The sequence below is a fragment of the Lagopus leucura genome, unplaced genomic scaffold (assembly GCF_019238085.1).
Source record: "Lagopus leucura isolate 7727_CA_CO unplaced genomic scaffold, USGS_WTPT01 Super-Scaffold_73, whole genome shotgun sequence".
Classification (NCBI taxonomy): domain Eukaryota; kingdom Metazoa; phylum Chordata; class Aves; order Galliformes; family Phasianidae; genus Lagopus; species Lagopus leucura.
Window position 1 is genome coordinate 25,014,082 of NW_024962252.1, and position 12,009 is coordinate 25,026,090.

The 12,009-nt window shown below is 41.7% G+C and overlaps 1 protein-coding gene across 1 annotated transcript in view; it reads right to left on the reverse strand.

The window, feature by feature from the left end:
• The window catches only part of ELOVL4 (ELOVL fatty acid elongase 4), a 31,807-nt gene extending 20,010 nt beyond the window's left edge, over nucleotides 1-11,797 (reverse strand). The window contains exon 1 of the mRNA XM_042890557.1: nucleotides 11,698-11,797. Coding sequence (XP_042746491.1) covers nucleotides 11,698-11,797 — 100 coding nt within the window. The remainder of the gene's footprint in view (nucleotides 1-11,697) is intronic.
• Between the last annotated feature and the right edge of the window lie 212 nt (nucleotides 11,798-12,009).

Sequence of the window (12,009 nt, forward strand, 5' to 3'; positions counted from 1 at the left end):
AAAAACTCTGTGGTATTAATCAAACAATTTCGCTTGTCAGCTCCAGTAGCACTACAATTCAGAGTTCTGATCTGTGTTTTCATTTTGTAAGAAAACACGTGAGAAATACCTTCGTGCACCTTGTGACATAATGCATACAAAGTTACAGGATTAAATTCCTTCATAGTATTCCAGCATTCTTCTCTACTTTTTATTTCTGGTGATGATTAATAATGTTCTATACTACATATTTCTCTTCCTACTTTTGTGTTAAAACCACTGGCTCAGCCCCTTAAATGGTTACAAATGAATAAAATACTCACTGTGGCTACACAACCACTTGCAGACTAGTTCAGCTCAAGTAAACATCTCTGTGGTTAGAGCCCAGGCTTTTTAAATTAATTGGAGTAACACATCAGAACCACTGAGCAGTGCATTTATCATTACCAGTTTGTGGAGATTCCAAGAAAATACAAATAAGCAAAAACCACTACTTCAGTCTGACAAACTGAAGCCACAGAACACACAAATGAAACAGCTGAAGCTACAAATATAAGCTATACAATGGTAGAACTGCGTGGGCTCCATAACCTGAGACTGAAAATCGCACACTCAAAACAGGTTGATTGAATACCAACAGAAATAAAAGATTTTTATGCATTTATTTATTGTAATTTCAATAAAGCATCTATACAGTTTGAAACTAAATATTCTTTTAAAGTCCTCCAGCTCTTGAATTAGCTTGTCTGCTCTGATGCAGATTACTTATTACACATTTTCATTGCGCTCCAGTCCTCAAATGCCTCAGGTTATCAACCTTCCTCATGGAAAATCCTACAATAAAGGACCAAAGCCAGAGCACAAACATGCCCATACCATATCTGATTCATCAAAAACTCTGTATAGATTCCCAGGTGGGGCAGTGCAGGAAAGCAGAAGGGCTGGGACACCGGGAATGCCTAGTTTATGCTTCTTGCCTTTATCTCACCCATCATAGTCAGTGATGTCTGCAGTCTGCAGGCACTACAGGTATTTCTAAAGGAGTCTGACAGGTTGAAGATACCTGTATTTGTTGAGGAACACAGATATGCACTATACTTTACAAAACAAAGGCCTTCCAATCTCCTTTAACTCATTTGTTCTAGCTTAGATACCTCCCTGAGAAAAATTTCTCATTTTACTTTCCAGTATGTATTTCCAGAGGCAGAGAACCCTAAAAAAATCTATTGCTATAAACTGTCAATTACACCTACTGCAAAAATTAGAATTAAGCTTGAAGCAGTCAATAAATCATAATTTTCCATGGTAGACTGAAGACTCATCATTTTTCCTCTCATTTGTGTACTTACAAGCAGTTTTCATCTTGCTCGCATTTTTCCCCCTGTTCACTGAAAGACATATTCTCAGACCTTTAACCATTCTCATAGCTCTACTCTGGCTAGTCTCCAAACACTGAAATTAGCCTAGCACCTGTTTGATGGGAAAATGGCCACTGTGCCAATCAAGTTTGAGCCACTTTCCCTCAGAGTAGAGCTCTGTATCATCATGCACACGTGCATGGTCAGAGAATTGTTTGAGTTGGACATGACCTTTAAAGGTCACCTAGTTCACCTCCCCTGCAATGAAAGGGACACCTTCAGCTAGATCAGGTTGCTCAGAGCCCCATCCAGTCTGACTTTGAATGCCTCCAAAGGATGGAGAATCCACTACCTCTCTGGAAACCTGTTCCAGTGCTTCCTTACCCATGCTGTAAAATATTTGTTTTCTTAGACCCAATCGTTATCTCCCCTTTTTCTCTTTGAAAACATTTCCCTTTGTCCTATCACAACAGATCCTGCTAAAGAGTCTGTTGCTGTATGGACAACACTTCCAACAAGGGAGCACAACAGCGGCTTCACTTTGGTCCCTTTTTAGCACACAATGGTACAAAGATGTCACATTCACTTAGATCTTAGAGAATAAACAGGAATATGCGAGTCAAGTATTTCATCTATGCTCAAGCTTTAACAAGAACAATTTAATCTCATAGAATCAAAGAATAATTAAAGTTGGAGAAGACCACTAGGGTCATCTAGTTCAATCACTGAATTTGGTTGGGTTGAGAATAAAGAAGCATCACAATTTCATGGCCAAGTGTTATCGTTATAACAAGCTTTGAAACACCAAGATGCAAGAAGAAAAAACGTTCTTCTGTAGCACAACAAATAATAAAAATATATACTCCAAAACAAAACAATCTCTCCTCCTTCTCTTCCCCCCCCCCCCCCAAAAAAAAAACACCAACAGAAATAGATTTTAGAAATTTGCAGGCAAAACTAAATACTGTTTCATCCAGAAATTAGAGGTGCCTGCCCAAACCAAAAGAGGTATAGACAAGACTAACAGGTACTGCATGCAACAAACTGTGGTTTTCCTTTGTACTTCAGGGCTTTGCAATTGACTACTTATCCTAATATAAAACTATACACCGCAATACATGAACCTAATATAAAATCAAGATACCACACAGGTATGAAGAACATCTCCTGCAGCTACTAAACATCAGGGCAACGTGCATATTTCATAAACTCCCATTAAAGTAACAGGACGCATAATCCCATTTTGTTGTTATAAGGTCAGGTGTGGTGTAACTGGTATTGTAAGTAGCATCCTAGTCTTCTTGGGACTCCTATAACTCAGCTGCTAGTATCATACCACCTTTGAGCCTGTGCACAGCAATTACAGGACGCACTTCTCTCGAGGCAAAGATTGAAATGAAATTAAGCTCAGGAGTCACATCAGTTCAGCATTTCATCAGGATTTTCAAGTCAACAAGACTGCCTTGTTCCAATTATTTTTTATTTACCTCCTCCATTGATTATGATTACTCGTGGGGACTACAAAAACTCTGCTTCAAGGAATAATAAAAATGTAATCCTTGCTAAAGCTTACACAAGATGTGCAAGATAATAAGCCCTCAAGGCTTGTTTTCATTCATTTGTCAAATCTGACTTTCCCAACCATCACAAAAGCAAGATACATTCCCAATGCAGTGACACCTGCATGCCTTTCCTGAAAGGTTACAAGATACAGATGCAAACAGAACAAAAAACAAAATAGACAAACAAAAAGCACAGGCTGCAATTTTAGGAACTAGGTACACACTGCTGTGATCAAGCATGTCTCTCTATTTCTACAGAAATATGTGCAGCATGAAATATACTTTGAAAAGATTTTCTTCTGCAATGTTTTCCTTATCAGAACTTCTCTTTAAACCATGTTCTATCTTTTAGTACAATTAAAATACTTGCATGAGTATTAGAGTATTAGTAAGCAGTCATACAAGCATACGATGTACACACATTCAGTGTTGCAATAGCAGACTGGAGTATTGGCCCACCTAGTACAAACTGGGGCTTTTGTAATGGCAAAGGGTAGATGACCGCAGAACAGATTTTCTCCATAGACAGATCTATATTAGATTCCCTCAGATAGAAGCTAACATCCTTGAAAATTAACTGTTATTAATAATCCTTTAAATTAAAATCTCTGCAACGCCTTACCCACTGTAGAGAGAAGTTACACACTCAGCACTAATGGGACATTAAGTGCAGCACTGAAATATCTTGCTGATATGCTAACACAGCAGAAGCATACAGTTGCTTAACTACACAGCGACTGCAAACAACTTACACTGTTGTTCTCATAACTAAGAATGATTTGGGATTTCAGATGAGTATTTAGAGACTCCTAGATGCAGTGCGCAAACATGTCAGAGGACCAGGAATGGCAAATGAAATCTATTTAAAAAAAAACAACGAAAGAAAACAGATACCAGAGAACATTTGCAAGGAGCTGCACAATAAATCCTGCTGATAAAACTGCCTGCTTTTGTTTGCATCAGCACGAGGGTGCTGCTAACTAACTTGGTTGTAGAAGGATAAACAAGGTCAAAAGTTTGTTTGGAGTACAACTGCATAAGAAGATATTAAAATGCATTAGCTCTTATCTTCCAAATTCAAGGGCAGAAGTAAAATTTACAGTAGTGAGGTATAGCAGGTCTTCTGTTGGTACATCTGCCTCCACAAAAGAATCCCTCACAGAAGAATAACACCATAAGCCTCAACACGCTTTCAATATCAGCAATGACAAATCCAGGGGAAAAAAATAACAATTCTGGAAAAGTTGTTTTTGAAAATGTAAACTGAACAAGAAAGTGAAGTGTTCTCCTGCCCAAAGATGTTCAGAACAATTATAAATATCGGAGTCTTTCACTAAGTATACAAGTAGAAAAAACAATGAGTTTGGCTGCTATGTAATGCCATATCCAAATGACTGCCACAATTAAGTCTCTCTACTTTTCATGGTTATCTTTCATGGTCACATATGGTCCCCAGATCTAAACTTTGATGATTTCTGAAATACTTTCTTACCCTTGATCAAAAATTCATAGATCACTGACACAGTGGTTAGACAGTATATAAAAGAAAATTTGGCCTAAGTATCAAAGTCCATCAGGGCACTCTGCATGAAGTACTCCAAAGGGATGCATTTGTTCCTAGCAAAATATTAAGTATTACATGCAAACCCAGAAAATACAATAAAACGGTCTCTTATTTTCAGCCCAGCTATTCAAGTTAGCACTTGTATTTCTTTTTTATTTTTTCCTATAGAGTGGTATATTAAACCATCTTAAAAGGAAGTACTGTAATTATGATACAGGAATAGAAGGACACAATAAATTTTTTTTTTGCAAAGACAAGATTTACTGGCTCAATAGATGAGATGAAAGAAATGGGCTATAAATGTCTTCTTCCAGCAATATTTTATAACCATCAACAGAGCAATCACTCACACTTGCTGTAACTGGCAGTGGGATATGAGGAAATGATACTCACATTCAGGAAAAAAAATAAATAACCCAGAGGAAAATACTCTCAGTGTTCTCAATCAGAATATCTGAAGCATAATACGTACAAGACACAGAAAAAGGCACTTTTGAGAAATGCAGGAAGAGATAAAGGGAAGAGGAAAACAAGATGGATATAAACCAAACTGTCAGAACTCAAGGTTATGATGAAACAGAGAAATGCATGTGGGAGGTGGATGGAGGGAGTGAACCAGGTGAGGAGCTCAACGTACAAGCCAACACAATGCCACCAAGAGAGAACATTCACAGGCAGGACTTAAGGATCAGGCCACTAAAACCAAGTGCATGAATAAAAGAGCTGAGCACTAGGCACGTAAGTGAGTAGCTCACCACAACCTAGAGCAGTCAGTGCCCATAGGCCTGACACTGTTTTGCAATAAACGCAAGCCAAATTGACATAGTTTGTTACCTCACACCTTCTGTGAAAGAAAGGTAAACTACCTCATGTTTATCTTGAGATCCAAGCTCACACAGTGGGATTTAATACAAAGCACATAGCGCACTGTAGCTCTGGGCTTGCCTTGCAGCTATATATCACTTTTCCTGCTCTACTGGGTGCAGTCTTGAGAATTCTCATAGGGCTGCTTTCTGACCATCAGCAGGATGAGCCTCATACCCACCTTAATTTCTGTCTAAAAAATGCCAAAATTCCTTGCAGTCCATATGCTCAAAAGCACACATGTCTTGACAAAATTAAGCACAGTTACACATCACACCTAAATAAGATCAAGAAACTAGCTATTATCTGTCTATATCTTTCCAAGGAGGTCAGTCTGTATCACACACTAAAGTGAATTCCTTCTTAAATGTCATGGTAGCTTCAGCTTTGTTTTAAATAAAATACAGGCTGAAAGCCCCATAGCACAGCAGTTTACTGTCCAAAGCCCTTTCAAGCACACTGTCCCAACTTCTACGCTCCAGGCACGCTCTGATCACACCAACACTCTCTAGAAGCCAGATAGCTTGTTCTTTCTGTGGCCAGTTCTTTTTAGCTAAATGAATTATCATTGAGCCCCAGTTTTTCCCAGTTCAAAAGCTCTACAGCACACACTACAACCATTTCCCCCTAATGTTGCATCCTAGCAAATTCTTCCTCACAAAGTTTTCCCAATGTCTGCTTGGAGCCTTTTCACTCATCCATCTTTCATCTCAGCGCTCCTTATTCTTTCCATGTGAATCTAATGACTCCAAAAACCTGTCTGGACTGGCAAAAGTAGAATCTTGCCTCACCCACATCTCATGGCCCTTGATCTTCAAGTCCTTAGAAGCATCTCTAACCTACCTCTTCCTCTACTGGTTGTCCTTAAGTTGCCTTTGACAGTCTTTCCTGGTTTCAACACAGAGCTGTGTTCGATACCACCTCTTCTGAATGCCATCACGATAACTATAACCCTGAGCACAGCATAAATATAGAATGACTACCACAATCAATCTGTAGTCAAGTTCCACTAATCAGAGACAACCACCTACAAACAACACTTCAATTCCTGGGCTCCATCAATGTACGCAACCAGTGCTGTCCCCAAGATGAACGACTCTGCTTCACGCCACAGATATTTCAACTGCTTGAGAGCTCCCTCCCTCCCGTTGCAGCGTAAGGCTCCTACACAATGTTCTGATTTGCACCTCACTGATGGCACGTGGCCTCAGCTGAGAAATGTGATCTGCCAAGAGCTCCATAACAGTGGTTCATGGTATGCGGTAATTTTAAATGTCATTTGGATTAGCTACAGTAGATACCAAGGTCATGCAATCAGCTTGGTTAAATTCTGTTTAGTTTTCCAGCCATTTTTAAGGAAACTGCTTTAGCAGTATTGTCTTATTTAACACTAACTTCATAAAGTTCAAACAGAACTTTGTATCACATTCTTACAGGTGCTCTGAAGGCCTTTTTCTTGTTTCATCTCTCTGCTGGAGCTGAGACTTGCAGTTTATCACTTCTTCATTTTATGAAAGAGGAGTCTTCCTTTTACAACTCAGCTTCTTGCTCACATCGTTAGCCTTGCTTCAGGCTACTCCCTAAGGCTCCACTTCTTCAAGGTTGGGGATCCAAAACCTCTGAATGGGAGCTTCCACTTCAGGAACGCACTTTTCTGAATTATGCTCCATTTCCAAATGTTCTTGCACCTGTTTTGCTCTGATTAGCTCTCCTTTGAGTTCTGCAACTTGATATCTTCTGGTGATGAAACATGGGTGAAACTTCCCTCAAACACCCAGCAAAAAACGCCCCCCCCCCCCCCCCAAAAAAAAAAACAGTAGCTGTTTTTTTTACATCAAATAAGTTCCTTCACTGGCAGTTAAGAAGGATGCTTAATGAAATGCAAATGAAGCAAATTGGGATGCTCCTATTCTTTGGTTTGGTTGACAGTGGATTCACGTGTTCTAGCCTTCAGCATTCTTTACTTCTGCAATCAACTTCTCTAAGTGCTGCTTCTGCCCCAAGGCAGCCAAACCCAATTACACTTACCCAGTTCTATAGTTTCTGGCATTGGTCTTCCCTGTTTTACAAGGAAGTCTAAGTCTTTCCACGCCTAATCCTTGTTTTACAGTCATGGTCACCGATCAAAAAACTGTTTATTTGAGAAGAAAACTGCATTTGCAAATCAAGTATTGTCCAAATCACCAAGTCTGATGCTCCAAAAACTTAGGAGCAGATTCTGTTTCCCTTCTGTGAAACAGACTGCAAGAATTTTTGTCTCATTCTTCTATCTCTCCCCCCACCTTCAGTTTCTGAAGAACTTTCATCAGGATGCTTCTGGCTTCCAGCTCTGGCACAAATACTCCAATACCACAATATACTGCTTTCACTCAGATAAATCCACTGTTCTGCCAACCACCTCAATGAACTTTCTCCAGGCATAAATATCCAGGATCATTTGGCCATTTTCACTTTCTCCATGGGGTAAAGAATAAGGGAAGAAGAAGAAACGTGCTTTCTTCCAGTTCTTTTCCATGGGCTGAAAAACAAACTAGGATAGATTCCTCACATAAAGCTGTAGTCTCAAGACCTTCCCAGCACAAGACTTTACAGCAGAGTTCCATGAGAGCAGCTCCACCAGATCACTGTAAATGCAAGTAGCTGTGAGTTTCCCCCATATTCCCTATCCTCATGCCCTTACACTTCTGGCCCAACTGATACAGTTGATGTCACTCCCGAATAAGATGTAAACTTCCACTTCAGTGGTAGGATGGTTCTCTAAGCAGCATCTTTTGCCTCTCTTTCCTCTTGACGGAAAAACTCTAATCTTATTAACTGCAACAGCTGTAAATAAGTGCTGTTCCAAAGCAGTTGCACATGGCCTGGGCTAGCCCTGCCTTCTTTTAACTTGGAGTTCCAAGAACAATAATTCTCACCCAAAGTCCATAAATCCTTCTGTTATTTAGCTCAGCACATTCAAATTAACTCATTCCCCTAAAATACCTCTTTTTGATAATGGGTTTCACACACTTCCTTTTCAGGCCAGTCTCCTACTCCTCCTCCCTAAGTGTCAACAGTCTCTTCATCCACGTTTTGAGATTTCCACATTCTTTCTTGGATTTTGTCCTGAGTTATTCATCTTAATAGTTCTCCTGGACTCAGCCTGGAACCTCCCTTTAAGTCATTTGCTCAGTCATCTAATCATACCCTTAATCCTTCCTGCCCAGATCTAACCCCAACCAGCTATCTGAGCCAGAAGAAAGAAGAAGCCCTGCCCTATCTATTACACATTCCTGCTCCCATGCCCTTACAGGAATAATGGCATGGAATTTCCTAGATCATCTTTCCTGATAATAATTGTTCCCCCAACAACCTTTTTTTATCCCTTGGTAATGTTGATAATGTTTTTGCCATTTCTGTCCCCCTTAAAATGTATGGCTTCCTAAATGATCTCCTTCAGCCTTCTCAGATGAAGATACGCTGACAATGGATTTTAGGTTTTCATGAAGAGGTGTTTAAAAAGACTGTCAAAGAAGAGAAGAAGAAAACATGTATTTTAAATAAATTAGCAAGAGTAAAAACACATTTAAGTATTGCTAAGGCTGAAAATATATTTGAATAATAAATATGGAGGAAAAGACAGACTGTTGCTAACCATACAAAATTAAACACAAAGCCAAAAAAAAAAAAAAAAATCAAAACAAGAAGAAGAAAAAAAACTCCAAGCCCAATGGCAATTGCTTTGGATAGAATGCTTAATACTAAAATCTGTGACATATTAAAAAACAAACAAGCAAACAAAAGAAACAGGATTTATCAGATGTCTTTTTGACCTCAGAAAGGGTTGGTTGTTTTTTAAACATCACAGAGCAAGGTGGAAAAAGACCAAATCTTTACTGCATAAAACTGAAGGAACACAGTACTCAGTGGGATATTCTGGCAGTTACATACAGTCCCATCACAGGAGTATGGGACAACAGAGGAAAACATCTGCTGGCAAGACAATCTATTTGTGCATTGAAGTCAGAAAGACAGATCTAGGCATCCAACAGAAGATGGAAGCAAGTATTGGAGAACAAATAATTTTGGTTTTATATGAATGAGAAGCCTTTGTGTAGGAGTTGTAGTGGGAATAAAATTTCTTCACATTTCATTGTGTAATTTTGCTGTGTAGTAGTGTTTCAGTATGATTTATTGTGTAATGCTATTGCATGGCATCATTTCTTGAGCAACTTTGCTGCGTGGTATAGTTTTTTATTTAATGATATTGAATGTTAGGCAATGGTCTTGCATGCCATAATTTGTGTTGGCTGTTGAGCAACATCACTGCCACTCTTGACACAAAGGTGAATTCACACAACAGCGTGAAATTCATGATCTTAGCGCACATTCACTCAAAGATGACAAATGGATACAATATCTTGTTCTGAACGAAGACGCATGCAGAAAAGCTGCAAACTGAGAAAGTATTTTAGCCAAACCTTGACATTAAAAGATGATTTTATTAGATAGCAATAATGGCACTTTCTTATCCAGAGCTACATGGTAATTGCATGGTATGATGCTACATTTCACATACCCACACCTGGTCGTAAGTACAGCAGGACCTTGTTTTTACAGACTGCTGGGTATAAACAAGGGTGGTAATATGAGTACAATGTGACTTAGGCTCTGTCCAAAACTGTCCTTGCATGGAACCACGAAATTCAGAACACGAACAAAAACTCTCAGTCCCTTATGCCAAATGCAGTTAATGCACTTCATTATAGAGGATTCCTGCATTAACAGCAACGCTACTGATCTTAGTGTAATAACTTAAAAGTTTTGCATAGGATTAGCAAGGACTTGAGCATGCTGTACAAGCATCACAAGAACATCCTACCACTTAAGGTGCTCTTAAGTAGCAAAAGAGGAAACAAAAGTTTGCTCAACATGTAGTGCCAATGTAAGTAACTTATCTTTACCTTCCTTAGACAAACTTCATTTTTTTCATACTTCCCTTCTTTTCCTTACAACACACATAGTCTGTATACGGATTTAAATAAAGCATTTGAAGTTCAGGAAATATATGAGAACTTGAAACTCTCTTCCAAACAAAGCAAGTAAGGATATAAACTTAATAACCATATTTATATTTACGTCCACCCAAAAATGCTCTTAATGGGATGGAATGCATTACCTGGGAACCTACAAAAACTGTATGCAGCAAGAGGCAGAGCAGGCACTGACAGCTGACAACTTACTGCTGCTGCAAGCATTTTCATTTGATCTCATATTCTCACAGGCTGCAAGTAAAGACGAAACGAATATGTATATAGGTTTAATAATTTTTAAAATACGGTAAGACCCAGTGGATAGACTGGGAAGGCAGCTCACAAGAAAAAAAGCAAGCCTCTGCACCTATGACATAAGATCAGTTTGTTATTTGGCAGATGGCAAAACAGAGGGGGGCAGAGAAGCAACGACTGCTGATGCAGTATGAGCTCCCGGCCCAAACCAAGGCTGCACGCTTCCCCTTAGCAGCCTCCCACAAACATCTGCTCCAGAGTGCTCCATGCAATTGTAGGCTTACATCTAACTAGTCTAGAGCTCATCACTGTGCAGTCAACTAAAACACGATGGAAACATCCAGAGAGGTGCTATTGTTCTGTCAGTTGCGCAGGCCCACTCATGGCAGCAATGAACAGAAACTCTACCCCACTCGTTTCACTGACCAGCTTGAGGCCGCCATTGACACACAGCAGTACCTGCGGAGCTACCTGTCAGCGGGTGACTTACTGCCTCATCTGCCGTCCCCATACCGACTCTCAAGGCATTTCCTCTTCCTTCAGCATCTTCCATGCTGGGTGTCAATACGAAAACTGAGCACACTGAAATCGGAATACAGCAGAACGACCCCCGACGCACTTAATACAAAGCGAAACGCTGCCGCAGCGATGGTAACAGCCATTTCCTCGCCGAATCGCTGAACTCCACCATTTGCAAAGCGCGAGGGATGCTGTCAAAGGGCTCCCGGCTGCCGCGCAGGTCCCGGGCCGCCGGAGCTCCGGAGGGAACCGAGGGACCCCAGAAGAACGCGGCCGCCCGGGGAGGCTCCGCTGCAAGGGTCGAGGCCAGAGAAGCGGTACCCCCGGCCCGCGGGCAGCCCTTCACCTCGCGGCTCCGAGACCGCCCGTGCCTCGGGGGATTAAAGCGGATCGCGAACCCCCGCGCCTCGAGAGGACGCGCCCGGGCACCCCGGCAGGAGCCGGTCCCGACCCCTCGGCCGCGCCGCGTCGCCGTGGCAACGGAGCCATTTTGAGCGCGACAGTGCCCGCGGGCGGGGGGCGCCGGGCGTCGATGGCGGCGGGGGCGCGGGGCGGTGGGCGCGGGACACGGCCTGGCACGTTACCTCGGATGCTCCAGGTCCAGCGGTAGAACTCGAGCGTGTCGTTCAGCACGCTGGACACCAGGCCCGCGGCGCGGGGGGGCTCGGCGGCGGCGGCACCCATGGCGAGCAGCAGCAGCAGCGGCGGAGCCGGCAGACCTGTCCTCGGTGCTTGCGTCCGTGCCTCTGCGCCGGGGCTGCTGCTGCTGCTGCCCTTCTACAGCCGGGGATGTGATTTAAATCTCTATCTCTCGGTATCTTCCCTCTAGACTCCGCCTCGCTCCCGTCACCGGCTCCCGTGCCCCGCGGGCAGGGAGGAGGGCGCGGAGGCGGAGG